Source organism: Octopus sinensis, linkage group LG4 (assembly GCF_006345805.1).
Source record: "Octopus sinensis linkage group LG4, ASM634580v1, whole genome shotgun sequence".
NCBI classification, from domain to species: domain Eukaryota; kingdom Metazoa; phylum Mollusca; class Cephalopoda; order Octopoda; family Octopodidae; genus Octopus; species Octopus sinensis.
This window is the reverse complement of record NC_043000.1, coordinates 71697355-71717425: the sequence shown is the minus strand read 5'-3', so window position 1 is coordinate 71717425 and position 20071 is coordinate 71697355. Positions and strand designations below refer to the sequence as shown.

At 36.4% G+C, this 20071-nt stretch overlaps 1 protein-coding gene across 1 annotated transcript in view; it reads left to right on the top strand.

The window, feature by feature from the left end:
• Positions 1-3936: 3936 nt before the first annotated feature.
• LOC115210482 (decaprenyl-diphosphate synthase subunit 1) overlaps positions 3937-20071 on the top strand; it is a 25071-nt gene continuing 8936 nt past the window's right edge. Inside the window, exons 1-5 of the mRNA XM_036502634.1 lie at positions 3937-4133; positions 9091-9282; positions 10589-10722; positions 14682-14820; positions 17534-17710. Of these exons, the coding sequence (XP_036358527.1) occupies positions 3984-4133; positions 9091-9282; positions 10589-10722; positions 14682-14820; positions 17534-17710 (792 nt within the window). The 5' untranslated portion in view covers positions 3937-3983. The remainder of the gene's footprint in view (positions 4134-9090; positions 9283-10588; positions 10723-14681; positions 14821-17533; positions 17711-20071) is intronic.

Here is a 20071-nt window from a genome sequence, read left to right as displayed (position 1 = left end):
TGATTTACCAAACTTGCCTATTTGTGTAGTATTGAACTTCTATTGGGAAAACATCCAAAGCACACTGTCAAAATAGATGTACCTTAAAACTTTCTATAAATAACCAATTTGTTGTCACTTGAACGAACATGTACTTTTTATGTTTCAGTACTCAAATCTCATCTAAATTCAATAAATTTTGACAGACATACACATCTATGATCAAATAGTTTACAAAAGTAACTTTTATGAACTGATGACAACCAAGTTTCATTTTTAGTAGCAGCAAAATATTAATACAACTCAATTTATAGTTTAGATTTGTTTTCTGTTTCAGAATCAGCAACTTCTAAACAACTTGTGATTCTGTACAAGATAAAATCTCACCCAACACTGAAATAAAGTTAAATCCTCAATGATAGTGATCCCACCATACAACATCTATAACCCATAAAAACGAAACCATTCACCTAAGAAGCAAAACTCCACTCAACAGCATTCAACCATTTCCTTTTACCTTCCCTACAAATTACAAACCTTATAAATGTTTATGATATTCTCTATTCTTCCAAACACAACTCTATACTTTCCCAGCTCATATTACTTTTATTGTGTCTCACCCTTGATACTTTAACCAATCTTTCTCCCCCAGAACTTCTAACAAAACTAAGATCTTCCTCTCCAAGCTAATTCTTAAAAGTTAATTTTTTCAAAAACATAAATTTCAACAAGAATTAAAATAAAATTGTGAACTTGGAAAGAAAAGAAAACATTTATAGCTGTGTTTCCCAACCATGTACTTTTAAGCTCAGTCCTACCATGTAGCAAGAAGGGGCAAGTAGCTTCAACTGTAGCCACTTGTAAGTGGATTAGGTAACTGGAAACTGAAAGTCACTCATCATGTGTGTGGTTGGGTCTCCTTGCTTGATAATGCATATTGTTGTAAACAAACATCCTTGTCATACAAGTGGTGTCCATTCATTTCCAATCTTTTGGGAAAACATGTCCAGCTATAAGGAAATATTACCTTGCTTGGAAACACACAAGACTTTATGATAGGAGAGGCATCCAGCCATAGAAAATCTGCCTTAACAAAATCCCTGTTAGTAAAATTATCAAAATACCATGGGAGACACAGAGGAATTAGCTTTATTTCAGTGTTGTGTGAGCTTTTATCTTGTAAAGAATCACATGATATAGAATGTTGCTGGTTCTGAAACAGAAAACAAATCTTATAACTTAACTATGCAGTATATGTGTGGCTACCATAAGGGGTGGGTATTTTGTTTGATGTAGACTGAAAGTTTTATTTATGCATTAGGTGTAATTTTAGGTGCCTTTGTATAAATATTAATCATCATCATCATCATTTAACGTCCGTTCTCCATGGGTTGGACGGTTCGACCAGGGATCTGGGAAGCCAGGCTCCAGTCTTATCTGGCAGTGTTTCTACAGCTGGACGCCAACCACCCCGTGATTGTAGTAGGTGCTTTTTACGTGCCACCTGCACAGGTGCCAGGCGAGGCTGGCAATGGCCACGGTCGGATTGGTGCATTTTACGTGCCACCGGCACGGAAGCCAGTCGAGGCGGCATTGGCATCGGCCACGATTCGGATGGTGCTTTTTACGTGCCACCGTATGTGTAAAAGTATGTGTAAAAATAGTTTTACCTATGGTGTTTCTTCAAGCGATGGATGCTGAAAATAAAATGTTCAATTATCCAGTTTAAAAATTGTAATCCTATAAAACAGTGTATTTAAAATTTCCAAGACATCAGACTTATCAGTGTATTATAAACTTTCTATGAAGAAGTTGTATAATAGGTATCTCAAATTCTGTGTAGGGGTCATATAAGAAGTATCTCAAGGGCTGGATTCATGTGTGATGGGAAGCAGGAGGCTGAAATGGATGTTGGATAATGACCAAAAGATTACAATCATGAGTACAAATGCCTGAAATGGGATTCCTCCAAAGGAAGGTAGCTCAAAGTTCAAGGAGTCTCTCCAGGTTGAGCCAGTACTTCTCTGCATTAAGAAAGCACAACTCTTGTACTATAGATATGTGGTTGGAATGTCATAGGAAAGAATCACATGAAAGAGCCAACCAGTAAGAAACCTAGGGGGAAATCATAAGTGAGATGGTTTGATAATATCCATAGTCTCAGTTAGTCATGTTTTGGAATCAAGCAGGGAAGTTTAATGGTGGCTGTTTCTGATAGGACCCTATGGAAACAGTACATGAGGACTCTACTGCTACATGACCTTCCAAGAAATAGTGGGTGGAAAAAACTGATAGATGGATCATAACAATTGTTTCAAAATTTTAGCAGAAATTCAGCAGTTTTAGGGGAGGGGTAGTCAGTTACATCAACTTTGATACTTAACTGGTTCTTATTTTATTGCCCCCCCCCCCCCAATGGATGATAGGCAAAGTCAAGCTTTCTATACAAGATAAGCAGAATTTGAACAAAGTCAAGCTCAGCAGAATATTGAGAGTTGGCAAAATACCACAAAGCGATTTTTTTCCCCACCACTACCACCACCAATAATGATAAATGATGAGGATATCTTTTCTTTGCCACCAGGACAATGGATAAGGGGTTTGCAATGACAAAGACATATTTAAAGTGGGGAGATTTACGTAGAAAAAGAAGCATATTGCATGGAGGATGATGATGATGCAGTCTACTTGATACAGAAAGATAGATCACCATGTATGTCGTCATGAACTTTCTTTTCCAAATGTCAAGCAGCTACTTATTGGTTTGTCCAGATTGATTTTAACCTCTGATAGCATCTCGTATTTCTTTAGATTGGGGTCGACCGCCTTCACTTTAGTGGTATTTGACATCATGACGGTGTTGTCATTCACATAAACTGACACGACCCTCTCAACTGTTGCAATTTCTTCAGCAATCGCTCGAGATGGCATACTCTTGATGAATTAAGTGTGCAACGAGGAACAGTTCAGAGTTGTAACTGAGCAGTTACAACTATACAGGTTCTAAAAGAGAGTCTGAAACTGACTGTTTTTATGATGGCTTCCAGGCAATGAAAAAGTTTTTCACGATAAATTCCGACATGACTGTAATCTACGCCATCTGAAATATATTTGCAGAAAACTTCATCAAAATATACATTTCCAGAAAGTTATGAGGAAACAGAATTGATAGGGTACACACTTCTGAAGTTATGCCCGAAATTTATTTCGTATTGAGTACTATCGTATGGATGAAGGATACAAAGACAAATTGAACGTAAATATATATTAAAAAAATTTACTCAAATTGGGAATCAAATGTGTGATTATTAAGCGACTAGCTAGTTACCTAATGGGAAAAGCGTACGAAGGGAAGTAATCAAGAAGTTAGTAGACAAACAGTAAATACTTTTTGAAATATAACGTTATCCTCCATATAATAACGCAGTTATTCTCTAAAATTTTAATCTAATTCAATTTAAATCACAAAACTTAAAATGGAGCAAGTTTGGACTAAAAACTAAGTTAATAAAACAAAAGGACTAACAGAATACTGAAAAATGATTAAGCGCACAGTTGTTGCCCTTCACACAAATTTTTTGTATTTTTCGTCAACTATCAAATGGGTAGGAAGAGTAATGTTTTGTTTATGTTCGTTCTCGTTTAGATTTTACTGAATATAAATTTAGGTGAAAACAAAAACAAATTCCTTAAGTCTCAATTGTTCAACTAGCCTGATCGTTAGATGAACAGCTAAATTCACTGAATGGCAATAAGCCTATTTGCACAAATGAAAGGGCGTGTTAAAGTAATTTAAATAAGGCCTCTCAAAAGTATTAGATAGTTGCGTACTATTTATTACAGTATATTAAATAACAGATCTCATAATTATGAGTTGTCTACTACAATTAATTAAATATTTTTATTGACAATTAAAATGCAGTTTTTAAAATAAAATGCCAAAGTAAAACTTACTGTCTTTGTATTAATGTCCTTAATTGGGGTGATGAACATGATTATCTAAGATGACTTTTGTAAGGAGCTGCTGTTGTAGTGTCAGAATTTTCTCAATATCACGACTGTCTGTGGACTGGATGATACGAAGGCTATATACTACATTTAATCAAAAATATTATCCTGTTCATAATTGTACTCCATGTCTTTTGAAACGCAAAGTAAGTATTTCTATTTGTATTGGAGTTAAAAACCCGGCAAGTTTAACCTTGTGTCTTACAATACATATTTCTCCTTGTTTTTAAGTTGCTAAATTGCTGTCTGAAGTTGATCGAAAATGAAATAAATATTGTTTTTATTTTAATTTTAGAATATATTTTAATCTGAAGTGGATTAATCTAGCTAAGCGTTAGGTAAGGCGTATCGAGCTGTTATTTGTTATAAAATAAACACACTTGCCCTTGCCATATATTACGTAAACGGCTAATTAACGCCGAACGATGTAAATATTCATACCTCCACTATATTAAACTGACTAGCAGTTAAGCCCTGTTTCACCCTGTCTGTTTGGATAACGTGGCTGTGATCGTTTTCGGTTAGGCATAATCTATAACAGCGTTTCTCAACCTTATCATTTCGGGTCCCCTGTTTCAATTGGAGCTTCCAGTTGTATGAAAATTCCTCCCCCATCTCTGTCAGAAAACAGCTTCAGGTGTTATTGTATTGGACCTCTGTCTAATCATTAAAACATTTATTTAATTATGAACATAGAAAGAAATTATACATTAATCCCTATTTTTGTAAGCAGTTATATCAGTAAAAATTTTATTTTCAGAGAGCAGAAATTGAAAGAAGATATATGAAATGGACGTGGACGTGTGAGAGAGAAAGAGAGTGAGTGAGTCTAGGTGTGTGTCATTGAGTTACAGTGACTACGAAGCTTTTGAGGCGAAAGATGCCCTGGCAATGCCGGTGGCTGGGGTACTACCTCGTTCTTCTATAGAGGGTTAATAGAGTTTAAGTGTAACGACGTTCTGGGAGAAACCCTAGGCTTCGACGATCAGCTGGCCAGTCTATGGATAATTACCAAAAGTCCCTGGTCTGGCAATATTACAGAGGAGCTTTACCGGTTCGAGATAAACTCTTTAGACATGGGTGTGCGCCTTCGCCGGTTTGTGCAAGATGCGAGCAGGTCACTGTCCTGCACGCGATTATGCAATGCCCCAAGATGACTGAGCTCTGGGCTTATGTCGAACACCTGCTGTTGCATTCAAGAAGAGTACAACTGTCGAGCGAATCTGTAATTAAGATCGTTCCGCCGACCTCCCTGAATAGGGAGGTAGTATGGAAGACGAGAGTGAAAGGAATTGTAACAAGCATGTTTATCTCCAGTCTCGAGCTATTCGACTTTTTCGTTTTCCACATGAAACGGAAAAGATGGAAGTCTATAGCAAGTATGTTGCGAGTGAAAGAACCTGTTTAAACGAGGATATGAAAAGGAAAAAGCAAAGTCTTCAGTGTGAATATGTGGTTTGTGGGGTCGACCGCGTCCTCCGCTTCATTTTTTGTAAACCATTCATTCTCATTTAATTGTATGTATTTTAATTGTTTGTTTATTCATACGTTTCGTCTCATTCGATATCCTGACCCCAATGTTTGTTTTGTCTGTCCTCGTATCGTCCTCTTTTTTTTTCTCAACCTCATGATTAATAAAGAAATTGACTGCGGTGATTTGAAAGATCTGAAGAAATGCCGTCTTTTCAGTGGAGCGCTTGTTTGTAAGCAACGGTTCTCGTTTTCTCTTCTGATGCACAAATGTATAGACTTTGTGTCCTGCCAACACGGGAGCATCCAACGTAAAGTTGACCGTGGAAGAACACTTGCTCTGTGAGATTTAAACCAACCATTTGCAATGATTGACCCTGTGCCTTATTTATTGTCATTGCAAAGGAGGGTTTGATAGGAAATTGAAGCCGCTTAAACTTGTAGATCGTATTGGAGGGATTGAGAAACATTAGAGTTATAAGAACATCTTGACCAGCGGCTGGTCCATTCAAGATGGTTGCCTGCAGAACTCGGGAGTATAATGTTTTAATTATCATCCGCGTGTCGTTACACATTTATTGGAGCACCCAGGGCGGCAAAGGGGGCCTGCCTTGCTTCTGCCGACTCCACAAGGAGTGAGCACTGATTTCGAATACGCATGGAAGCAAGACGGGCCTGCCTTGTTTCAACAGGCTCGTCAAGTAGTGAGCGTTGATCACAACTACGCTGTGCAGCAAGACGGGCCTTTCTTGCTTCTGGTGTTACCTGAAAGGAATAATAGAGGATATATGAAAGTGCAATATTGAAATGGGATACAGAAGAATGTGTGGAAGCAAAATCGAAATGATATGAATGTTGAAAAACGTACCTGTGAACGCAACTCCCTTTTTCGCTGTTTTAGGAGAGCATTCCAATTGGAACAGAGCATTGATCGTTTTCGGTTAGGCATTATCTGTAAAGATGAGATTTTTTGAAGAAGCTGTAACAAAAGTGAATATCTTCTCTTGCACTTTTGGGGTGCAAGTTGGTGCAATCACTATCCGTTGCTTTTAAATCCAGATTCTACCAGTCAGAAACAACAAGACGCAAACGTAAAAAATATATATCTACTTTATTCTCTTATGACAGTAACAAACAAGTGGTGTATCTGGTTCCGCTTGATATTGGGCGTGCAAGGCTGAAAGTTAATCGCTTGTAAGATTTTACAATGTTCAGCCGCTAAAAACAGAACGGGTCAAAAATGGCGTCAGGGCTGAGGTCTGCAACAATTTGGTTAAAAGCCTTCGGCCGACTGTTATCAAATCCTGACAGAGAGAAAATATATGTCCGTTGCCTTCAGTCGCTTTGTCTCAAGTCACTGCCTGCTGCTGGACGCTAGTGGTCAACGTCCAACGATCCCCTTGCCTCGGCTAACTGCCACGTAGGCAAAAAGGTCCTTCTTCCGGTGCTTCGCGCATGCGCGAGAGGGCCCTTCCTCTCTGCCTTGGTGAAGGCACCAACACCGCACGCGCGAAACAGAAAAGGACGGTGCGCGCGCGCACCGTTACATACGATCACTACAAAGCTGTGGTGTATGCAGGAGATTTGAAGTAAAGACACCTGCCTTCTCTTCGTCGACGCAGACCTCTCTGGTGGTAACGCACCCTTCCATGTGGCCTGACCCGAACGCTTAAAATAGCAGCTCCTTTTCCCTTACCTTGTCGAAGCGCTCACATGTCCAGCCCTGTCGGCTACCCTGGTCGAAAAGACCCAATCCTCCCCTGCCTGCGCGCACATCACTCCTGCGCCCTTCCTCTTCCAGTCAGCCCCAAATTCCGGTCAGCTCGCCAGCTGCTGACGTCATCCCTCAGAAGCAAATAGTAAGTGTAACGAAAGTATAGTTTTTTTGCAACTTGAACCAATGTCTGAAAGAGAAACGTTAAGGTTTTTGAACGAAGTATTAATCTTTATCTGTTATTATAGGTGGAAATGTTTAAAAAAAAAAGCATGCAGCTTTGAAGGACAATATCGGTAAATTGATTAGAAATGACAATAGTGAATAAGCATGAAGCTAAATGACGAGATTGCCTATCATTTTTAGTTAGGCATAAGGTATTAGCTGACTGTCATCCTTTAGTCCCCTTGTTGCTAGCGAAAGGGTATATGCCAGCTGTGTGAGCAACTGGTTGTTTTATGGCAGAACAAAGAGTTTTAATCGATTTTCTTGGTAAGTATGGGGGCTAGGAAAAAAATAGAAGAGGCATTAAGAAGTTGACGTTAAGAATTGCTTTAACAGTTAGAAAATGTTTGACATTTCAATCATCACCAAAAATGAAGCTGTAAGAATTTACGGGGAAATTGTATGTAAGAAGTAAAGCAGAAATGATTTTTAACTGTTCTGCCAAAGTTCTGTAACTTAATAGCAGACGTATCCAATTTAAGAAAAGTGAAGATAAAAGCTAAGTGGAGAAGTACGGAATAAGTCATTGTTATACGCTTATAGAAAAAATAGACACGTACCATTTTAGAGAACAAAATGTAGGTGAGAGCTATTATATTGGACGTCTGTATAATCAGAGAGCAGAAATTAAAAGTATATTTGGCGGGATTTTTTCAGTCAGTACAAGGTGGTTTGTGTTTATCTCTCGAGTCAAATTGTTGTTAATTTGACTGTAATAGCAATGCCCGGACAAGTGAAAATATCTTCATTTTTTTTACTCCTTCGCCTGCAGTGAAAGTAGCCAGGAGCCATTCTCCGTAAGAAATTTTTATTTTTGAATATAGGGTTGGGTGGAAAGGGGATCTTTTGAAGTTGGCATGAAAGCGAAAGAGACAGGGAGAGCACAATTGTACAAGTGAAGTTCTTTTGAAGCTGGTGTGAAGCGGAAGAATTGATGTGTGTGTGTATGTGAGAGAGAGTGTGTGTTTGATGGGGTGTGCAAGACAGAATGTGTGGTGTATATGTGAATTGTTAGTGTGTGTGAAAAGAGAGAGAAGTGAAATTTTTTATTCACTTTTTGTAGTGAGTGAATGTGTGAGTATTGACAGAGAAACAGAGGTTATATATGTATATTGGCCTCTTGGAGCTTTGTCAATCATGTGTGCTTACTGCCAGCCACACACCTAGACGAGATTTGTATCCTATATTGGAGGTGACAAATCTCATCTTGACAAGATCCAGAAAGGCCAAAATGCTGCTAGCTTTCTCACTTGATTTTTCGTCTCTCTCTATAAACAGAAGCCTCAGTAATTTGCCTGTCATTGGTGTATATATGCATTATGATCGATACATGGATGGCTTATTTTAATTTAAATACTACCCAATTGCATACACCAAATTTTTACCTCTATGATTTTCGATATGAACTTATGTGATAGACTAGTATTAGTCTGTGAATTTTCAGAAATCTCCAAGATCAATGCTTATCGTTAGTCAAGGTCCTTGATATTATATCCTGCTTTCCCTTATAACTTACAAAAATGGTAAATTAAACCAAATAGATGAGAAAAAAACATTCATAGAAACACTGTCCCCCCCAAAATGGGTTTATCTGCCAGTCTTTCATTTTCTTTGAAATGTTTTTTTTTCCTTTGTTCTTCTTGCATAGGATTTCTGGCTGGTAAATATTTCATTGAAATGTTATCTCTTTGCAGATTTTTCTAATCAGAAATCATCCAGCTAATACTGTCTCACCCCTGATCTCAGAAATACCATCAAAACTATATTCTTACCAGCAGCATGCATCAACTCATCACAGTAATCAGGATGTACATATGAAACAGTTTGAAAATTCTTATAAGTTAGTTGAAGATGAATTTTTAATGCTTAATAATGATATTAAAAAGGTAAAGATATTTTTATATCATCATCATTTAAGTAATGTTTTATTTTTTCTGTCTTGATATAATCTTCCCTCTATCTTTCTTTTCTTTTATTTTAATTCAGTCATTAGACTACAGCCATGCTTGGGCACCACCTTGAATTTTTAGTGGAATGAATCGACCCCCAGTACTTATCACACACATACACACACACACACATACATACATACAATGTCCTTCTTTCAGTTTATATCTGTGAAATCCACTCACAAGTAGAAGACACTTACCCAAGGTTCCATGCAGTAGGACTGAACCCAGAATCATGTGACTTGGAAACATGCTTCTTACCATACAGCTATGTATCTTGATACTGCATTATCTTGTCTGTAATCCTAACTGCTTCAAACACTTTAATTAGTATCCATTACAGGTATCTAACCACCAGCTCTGAGATCGTTTTCAGTCAGAATGTCTCTTTTCCTTACTGGCAAAGGTATCATCCTACATTTAGTGATCTATACTCACTTATGACTAACCTCTTCTACAAGCTTTGTATAGCACTTCTGCACATTATATTAATGTGTCATTGTAGGTTTCCTTCTTTTGAGGCCTATGTTCAACTAATGATAACATATTGCATACTTTTTGTTCCAATCCTTGTGTTCAACTCTCACTAAACATTTTACTTTACCAAAACTGCATTCGTATACATTTTTCTTATAAAAAAAATCTGCTAAAATTCAAACCAACCTTAACTAGCTATCACTACCTAGAAGACATGAAAAGACTGATCACTACTCCATGAAAGTCTTTGCTTGATGGTTGCTCATATTATATCTTTTATTGCACCTGAAATACTTAGTGTACAGAAAATAGTTATATTGTCCAATACACTATAACTATTTCCTGTACACTCATCATCATTGTCATTTAATGTCCATTTTCCATGCTGTCGGGCTCCAATTGTCTGTTTTGGCATGGTTCTTATAGCTGGATGCCCTTCTTAATGCCAGTCACTTTACTCAGTGTGCTGGGTGTTTTTCACATGCCATTGGCATGGTTGCATCTACATAGCATTGGCATTTGTGCAATTTATGTGGCACCAGCAATTAAGCATTTATTTTAGAAATGTGATACTCTGCTTTGTCTCCCTGTTCATATATCACTTTTATTTATTTTTATTTTTTTCAGTTTTTCTACCAAATAAGTTGCTTCAAATCTCAGTTTAATGTGTAACAATTCAAGCTTCAATGCCTGATTTATGAATCTGTCTCCAGTAAAGATCATATGAAAAATACTCTTATTGAAGTTTGTTTCTTTTATGTTGCAGTTAATTTATACAATCCATCCAGACCTTCAGGAAATTGCACACTACCATTTGGATGGCAGGGGCAAATCTCTACGACCCATGACAGTCATGCTCATGGCAAAATCATGTAATTTTCACCATATTGGTGATTCAACGTGAGTTAATTATATTTAAATATTTATTGCAAAAATTTCCATGAAATTTTATTTTTCTCTTCATTTTTTTTAATGTCTACTTTTGCATGGGTTAGACAAAATTCATTGTGTTATTTCATATGCATTTGCTAACACCAATCTACATCATGTACATATACACATGATGCACAATACAGCACTTACTGAACACCTAATCCCAGAAACAATTGTAAAGGATTGCTATATTATCCACTGTCCTATTTGTGAGGTTTGATATGAACTTTGAAGATATATACCTATCTATGAAGAATACTATGAACTCTTGATTTTCTTGCATTTCTGCTTAATTATATATATATATATATATATATATATATATATATATATATATATACACGAGCAGCCCCCCCCCCCGTCCAATTGACAGTGCTGAGTTGTCAAACATTTAACCAAGTTTTCTCAAAACAACTTGTCCGACCGTCCCATAGGCCTCCCCTTTGAGAAACACTGATTTAACCTAAATTTGAGACACCAGCAAAAGAAGAAATAAAGATAGACTTTTTTTCTATTCCAAAAAAAAAACGATTTTATCCAAAAAAAAACTTCTTGAGAAACCAAATAGTCTTTCCTTCCTTCATGCCAGGTTTAAATAAAATATCTCTTTTGCATCTCACTTTTTGGTCTCTTAAATATACTGCATTTCAAGCCAGCCGGCTTTTTTTACGCAAACTGCCGTGCATTTTTCTCGTGTACGCGTAGTATTGATCGCAACAGCTGATGTACTTGCACGTACAAATGCATGTTCCCACATTCTTACCTGGAATTGATTTTTGTAATTTTTTGAAGACTTATACACGCCCTGATACCATTAATATCTACATATCAAATTTGAGCGCAATCAGATGGATGATGCCTGAGATCCTACAAGACACACACACAGACAGACAGAACGGATTTTATATAATAGATTTTTCCATACTCCTGTATAACTATTTTATGCTTTGAAGCCATTAACAACTGCCTGCCTATATTTTATTTTATTGTACTTTCATAAAGCTCAATTGGTACATTGCCTGTAGCCAACTCTTTCCTTGGATTCTGTCCCTTCAATCAGTATTAGATTTTACATATCTTGTCTGGTTTGAACACTAATTCTCTGTGTCTGTTGTTTTTTTTTAATGTATTCTTGCCCATTATATATACTATACACACACACACACACACATTTCTATATGGTATGGTTGTGTGGAACCTTTGGTAAGTGTCTTCTGCTATAGCCCCAGATTGACTAAAGCTTTCTGGGTGGATTTGGTAGATAAGAATCTGAAAAAAGCCCATTGTATATGTGTGTGTGTGTGTGTGTGTGTTATGTCTACTTGCCTTGACATCACATTGTAAAACAAGTATCACCATCATGCTAGTGATATCCTTCCTTTCCATTCTTTCATAAAAGCATGTCTGATCACAGGAAGATATTACTTACAAACAGGTGAGGGTTGGCAATAGAAAGGGCATCTGGCTGTAGAAAATCCATCTCTACAATTTTCATCCAACCTATGTGTGTATGGAAAAGTTCATATTAAAAGGGTGATAATGATGATGTATTTGTGTGTGTGTGCATTCCAGAAGTCTGTGTAACTGAAAATCCAGAAAAATCCAAATGATCGATTGTTCAGTGAGAGATATATATAGCATAAAGTAAAGCAGTTGTGAGAGGTGAAGGTAGATTTATTTAGCCATATGACTTCCTTATGATTAAAGTTGTTTTTGTAACCTCCATGTAATATTAACTTCAATATGCAAAAAATTATACAAATATATTTGCATTAACCGTCTCAGAATTGGGCCCTTGTGTCTAACTTTTCTCTTCACCTGGCCTCCTGAGCAAGAAAATAAGTAGTTGCATACACAGCTCAGTGATTGCCGGCAAACTATTGTCAGGTCACTCTTAGTGCCACTGGTAACATGTAACCTGGTACAACCTGTCACATTGTTGGGCAACCTACTGCGTAGTCTGCAATATCATTATAACCATTGTAATCATCAGCCTCTCTCATCATTTGACACACAGGAAAATTTAGCCGACTTTGTTGCTTTGGATGTCATGTATTTATAGTTTGGTATCCTTCATATCACAAACCACTTTATAGTACTAGCTGGATACATTTTATTAAACTCCTGGCATTAGAGTGGTTGTCTGCTCTCCACTGATCACCCTTTATTCAGAGATACTACTCAATGAGTTTATTTGGAGAGCTGAAATTTGTTAGATAGATGCCTTCACTACAATTAAGATGCCATGTATTCTGTATGATGTAAGAGAAGTGGTTAGCTATCAAAGAGTTAATATTACCAGTCTAAGATTGCTTCAGTTGTGTAGGTAGGCAAATGTAGGATGCAAAGAGCTGTCTGAGAATGAAGTTATCTCCATACCGCAGTATAGTTTATTCTGATGGACTTTAAAGAAATGGGAAGGCATGAATAAGAGAATATTTATACCAATGAATAACTGACAGTTATTGTTCTATAACTTATGAACTGAAACTACATTTTGCATTATAAAAAATTAAAAAATAATATTGAAAATGGGTTATATCTTAGCTGAATGCATCTCCTCACCGCATGTAATTTTTTCTTGTGTACGTACCTGTGTTCATTCTAGAACTTTGCTAGACATTTGATAAGTTGTAATTGTGGTTTTCACAGATTCAAAGTTTTCTGTTGCATTTGAATTCATGTTTGCTACTGAAAGTATTTTCCCAACTGCAAGTTTTTTGCTTGCAAAATATCGTTTTTTATACATTTCTTTTGGCTTGAAAATTTTGTTAAAGCATTTTTTTTAGTTAAAATACAGAAAATCTTTAACACAAACCAACAGACATATATTAGTTCTGAAATCTAACAGAAGTATCAAATATTCAAGTGTGGACTATGCTATTAAATTGTTTAGAAGAAGTATATCATCCAGCTTTTCTATTAGTAGTGATTTTATCAACATGTTAGATACTATACGTGGTCTGATCAATAAGTATCTGGACTGTTGCCATAGTAACAAAGCTAAAGCATGCAGAGTGAGTCTGCTTGGCACAGGTTGACCCTGAACTCTGCTGTGCATGTGCACTAAGTTTTAATGTTCTGGTTTACTTCTGCTGTTTACAGCAGTGCTTGGAAGGAAGGTGTGTAACTTGTGATCATCGCATTGACCATGACAGAAAGTTGAGCAGAAAATCTGCATCAACTTTTACTAACAGCTTGGCAATAACTGCTCAGAGGCCTATGCAAAGTTTTCAAAACGTTTTCGTCATTCTTGGCACAATCAAGGAGATCTTGTGCAACTGAAACCGAAGTGTCTTTTTGGTCAGCTGAAAGCAGTTTTGATACAAATTTGGCGGACACACGTCTCATACTCAAATCTTCAGTGATAATGGACTGAACTGAAATATAACTAATCTGCACATCCTCTGATAATTCACAGATGTTGATTTGGTGATTTTTCCTCACACCTGCACACACATTTGCAATGTTTTTCTCAGTTCTGCTGGTTGCAGGTCTCCCAGAACGATCATCAATATCGACATTTTTTTGGCCATCTTGAAAACGTCTGAACCTCTCATACACTCCTCTCCATATACTTTCTATAACATTGCATAGGCCTCTGAGCAGGTATCGCCATGACAACTTTCTCTTTCATAGTCAATGCGACGATCACATGCTACACACCTTCCTTCCAAGCACTGCTGTAAACAGCAGAAGTGAGCTAGAATGTTAAAACTTAGTGCACTTGTGCAGCAGAATTCAAGGTCAATCTTTGTCAAGCCACTTTACTCTGCATGCTTTAGCTTTGTTACTATGGCAACAGTCTGGATACTTATTGATCAGACCTCGTAGAACAATTATATCTTTGGTGCCATATATGTAAACATAATGTGTAGAGCCGCTATTTATTTTTTTATGCTTTTGTGACCTCTTTTATTCTTTAGTATCCTTCATTCACAATATGTGATAGCCATGATCTCAGAAATGATTCATATAGCCAGCCTCATGCATGATGATGTTATAGACCAATCAGACATACGGCGAGGAAAGCCAAGTGTGAAAGCTGTATGGGGTGAGCGTAAGGTAATTCTTTTTTACTTTTGTCATTTAGATTATGTAATGTACAGTTTTATTTTACAAAATGATTCATGGAAACAAAATCATTTTTATTGTATCATGTATCTAAATCCAAAAAAATGCAAGGATATGTCTCTCAGCGAAGATATCATTTTTACAATAACACTGTGACATATCTGACATTAAACAACAATAAATCTCTGAACGAGATGTAAACTGTAACTACTCGACAACGTAAAGTATATTAGTCATCTCAATATGGCTAACCACTAAGGGTGGGTGTTACTGTAGCTTTTAGCACCAGGAGATCATCGTCTCCAGCTGGCTTTAGGCACACTTTGTGTCCTTATGGTATTTGCAAAATGAGGTTGACGAGAGAGGGTTTGACCTCCCTTTGCAAATACCATAAGTGCACAGAAAGTGTGCCTAAAGCCAGCTGGAGACGATGATCTCCTAGGGCTAAAAGCTACAGTAACACCCACCCTTGAGATGGCTAGTATATTTTACATATCTGACATTGTTTTCAACTAATTTGTGAGTGCTGAACCAACTACTTTAAGAAAGTAGTTATTTATTTGGGTTTTTTTAATATTTTACAACATGCTTCCATTTTTAATAATTACCATTAAAAAAAGTACCTGATTACATCAGTTTTACTCTGTCACTTTGAGTTTTGGAAATACAGCATACCCCTTTATATGATAAGGTATCCTCTCATATACTAAAATTAGGGGCCTCAGTTACATCTTGTATTTTGGTGTATTAGAAATTAGACCTATTCTTTGGTATATTTGGAGGTGCTGATTTACAGAATAGCATCAGTTTTAGCCTTTTAGCTGTAATCTATTAATGGTCTGCTATCTTGATACAAAAATAGCAACAATGTTAAAGCTTGTCATATATTACATGCTTTTTGGATAACTACATATTACTAAATTAATTATTTCGGCAAAAAAACTTAGAGTAAATATATTAAATAAATAACTACTATATTTATTTAATCTACTTTGGCTCCTTACCAGTAAATTCTCTGAATTGATCATGGAAAACTTAAAGCAAGGATTTTTTTACTGCCCCTCCCTATCAGATAAGTGAGCTTATAAGGCTATGCATTTCATTGATTCAGTGAATAACACTGAATGCATGGTATCGGTTTGTTCAGTTCGTTAAAATCTTTCTTGACAATCATCAGGTAGGTAACTATACTAAGTTAGTGGAGGACAAACTCTCTAATTTTAATAAGCTTGGCTGTAACACAAGCATTGAGATCCATTATCTTTACTTTCACTGTGTTCTGGTGGCAATGAAGTCGTTGAAGACGTGTTTGGCATCATCTTGGTTTTTTAAGCGTTTCTCATGCAGTTAGTTGTCGAGATGCTTGAAAAAGTGGTAGTCAGTAGACGAGAGGTTTGGTTGTCGTTCAATTTGTGCAGCACCCATTTCTCAAATAATTTTGTTTTTTCCAATCTCTTTCAAGCGGTTGGAAATTGTCATATATGTTACATCTAATTCAGAAGCAAGCTCTCGAACAGTTGTGCTTCGACTAAGGCTCTTAATTGATCAAAGCAAGGAGGAAGATTTCATTAGAGTATAGAAACAATAGTAAGCAAGTACTAAAAAAGGTAGGTTGCACACATGATAACAGATTCTTCAGCAAGACTGTTCTGGTAAATCTTACTCTACAAAGTTCTATAAAAAGTTTCTTATTTGTTGGATTGACTGATCAATTACATGTTTCATCTTTATGTCTGTATTACAATTGCTATAGGATTTTATTACAGTGCTGCACTCTAAGCTTTTGTAATGAAATAGAATTATTTAGTAATATGTGTTTGTTTCAGAAGCATTTTATATTGTCATGGCATTAGTATTCTTGTTATTTTTGTATCAGAATAGCAGCTCATATCTTTGGTGCCATATATGTAAACATAATGTGTAGAGCCACTATTTATTTTTTTATGCTTTTGTGACCTCTTTTATTCTTTAGTATCCTTCATTCACAATATGTGATAGCCATGATCTCAGAAATGATTCATATAGCCAGCCTCATTAATTAGGGATTCAACTAGATTAAAAAATAGGTCTAACTTCTAAGATCCTAAAATGTAAAGGGCATTTTGAGGTCCCTTGTTTCAGTGCGCAAGTGGGTATATCAAAGGGTATGCTGTATCTCCAAAGTTAGAGGTGATAAGACCAAACATGAGATGTATTTGAAGCAGCACTCTAAATAAATTCGAGAATTTATCTTTTATCTTTTATTTGTTTCAGTCATTAGACTGTGGCCATGCTGGGGCAGTGCCTTGAAGGACTTTTTGTTGAACAAATCAACAACTGTACTTTTTTTTAGGCTTCATATTTATTCTATTGGTCTCTTTTGCCAAACTGCTAAGTTACAGGAACCTAACTTTTTAAATATTGCAGGCAGCACTTTTCCAGTTAGATTTGAGGATTCTTTAAAGAGTAACTTAAGTATTAAAATGCTAATCACATTTTAATATTTTATAAATGTATGCAAAAACATCAATTTGCAAAAACATCTAAATCTTTGCATGAGTGATATAAAATTGGTGGTTGTAGTAAAAGTCACAAGATAAAAATTAAAGATATTTTTTGTAACATTTGTTGAGATCCTAAAAAGTGAAACTATAGAAATTGTAGTTATTTGAATTACTTATAAATTGTTTAATGCAGCCTTAATATGTAGTATTTTTCATTGTAGGAAAAAAAAATTATATCCATCATGCAGAGTACAGATATTTCTAAAAATTCAGTTTGTGCATGGTTGTGTGGTAAGAAGCTTGCTAGGCACAGGCATGGCTGTGTAGTAAGAATCTTGCTTCCCAACCACATGGTTCCAGGTTCAGTCTCACTGCATGGCACCTTGGGCATCTTCTACTATAGCTTCAGGCTAACCAATGCCTTGTGGATTTGGTTGACAGAAACTGGAAGAAACCTGTTAGGTTGTCAAGAAAGTTCTTGCAGTTTTTAACCTTTAAAATCAGATGCACATATCTCGGCTCAAACAAAACTTTATTAATCGAAATAAACACCATCAGAATCAACACACTTTTGTCAGCAAAAGTTTATTTATGCCAGTATCTTAAAAATCCTGTGTTCTGGTGGCAATGAAGTCGTTGAAGGCGTGTTTGGCATTGTCTTGGTTTTTTAAGCGTTTCTCATGCAGTTAGTTGTCGAGATGCTTGAAAAAGTGGTAGTCAGTAGACGAGAGGTTTGGTTGTCGTTCAATTCATGCAGCACCCATTTCTCAAATATTTTTGTTTTTTTCCAATCTCTTTCAAGTGGTTGGAAATTGTCGTATATGTTACGTCTAATGCAGAAGCAAGCTCTCGAACAGTTGTGCGTGGATTGGCTTCGACTAAGGCTCTTAATTGATCATTGTCAACACCCGATGGCCAACCACTATGCTTATCATCTTCAAGACTCTCGTCACTGCTATAAAATTTCTTTAACCACCATCGTGCTGTACATTCATTAGTGGTTCCTGGGCCAAACGCATCATTGATATCGTGAGCTGTTTCAGCAGCTTTTTGGCCTAGCTTGAACTGGAATAAGAAAATTGTGCAAATTTGCTTTTTGTCCATGTTGTATTCAACATTCTGGAAAAAATGGCCTAAATATTCAAAAAGAAAAGGAGTAACATGATTAGATAGAGCGAAAAACGGGCTTTAAAATGATATATAAAGTCAAAGTAATTTAACGAAAATTAATTTGAAAATAGATCATTTAAAACCAAAATTAAAAATTCTACAAGAAATTTCTTGACAACCTAATATATATGTGTATATATATGTGTATGTGTATATATATATATATATATATATATATATATATATATTTATGTGTGTGTTCATGTTTGTTCCTCTGCTACTGCTTGACAACCAATGCTGGTGTGTTTATGTCACCATAACTAAGCATTTCAACAAAAGAGACCAATAGAATAAGTACTAGGCTTAGAAAGAATAAGTCTTGGGGTTATTTCTTTGACTAACACCTTGGCAGTGCTCCAGCATGGCCGTCTGTCAAATGACTGAAACAAGTAAAAAGAATTTAAAAAAAGAATAAAATATTAATGTTAGTAAATAAAATGTCATTACTATTAATCAGTGATACATTCACTACTTTGGTGAACAAATATTATTAAGGCAGATATTTAAAAGTAATGTATTTGCCCCTAATGTGATTTACAAGAATTTCCCTTAAAAGCCTTTATATCATCATCATGGTCATCATTATCATTTAACATCTATCTTCCATGTGGGCATGGGTTGGACAGTTTGACAAGAATTTGATGAAGAGGTCTGCATCAAGCCAACCACTCTTCAGAGTGTACTGGGTGCTTTTTTCATGGCTCTATTGCTAGTGAAGTCACCAAGTAACTCACAAGACCCCATGATTGAGTGGCGATGTAGTATTAAGGGACATTGCATTATACCAGATGCTGAGATGCTAAAGTATGAATGAAGGATTGGTACAAGTGTCTTGTTGTAGAGGAGATACCCTAGCTAGAAAGAGACAATGGTGACAAGTTGTCAGCACATACTCTCATAGTACAGAGAGAAGGGACAGGATTAGGAAAGCGGATTGGTAAGTTCTTGAGACTGAAACAAGAGTCGCAGATAATTAGAGATGGAGATAGAGGAGAATGCAGTAAATGGTTAATGTAGGTGAAAGTGTGGTCAGTGTTGACTATCAGTTTGGAGGAGAAGGTGAAGGAAATAGGAACAAGTCAGTGGGGAGGAGGTGATAAGTTGCAGTACATTAAAGGGAAAGTGAAGCACAGCAGTATAATAAAACCTTAGATGAGAAATAGGGAGATGATATGAAATGTGAGGGCGAAGGAAGGATGAACAGTAACAGGCCATGAATGTTAGATATGAGAGGGTGTTCAGGAGGAAAGAGGTATTTAGTGGAAAATAATGTAGTAAGGAACAAAATATATATGCATTTCTACTTTCATATACTTAAAGCAGCTGAGCAAATATGCTGTAGTTTAAAAAAAGAATGATAGAGGGATGAGATTTAGAAGGTTGAATTGTGAAGAAACTTGACAGAAGCAGATTCATTGCAGGGGCATAAACATAAATTATATGCTCTAAGTACCACTTTTCTTGGGAGCAGGGCTGAAATGGATGATTTTCCTTGAGCTCAGCAAATCACCAGTCATCTTGGCCCTTTCTCATTTCCTCAGAAATGAGATGCTTAACATCCAGAGGTCAGTCTCAATTACTTCATTCCA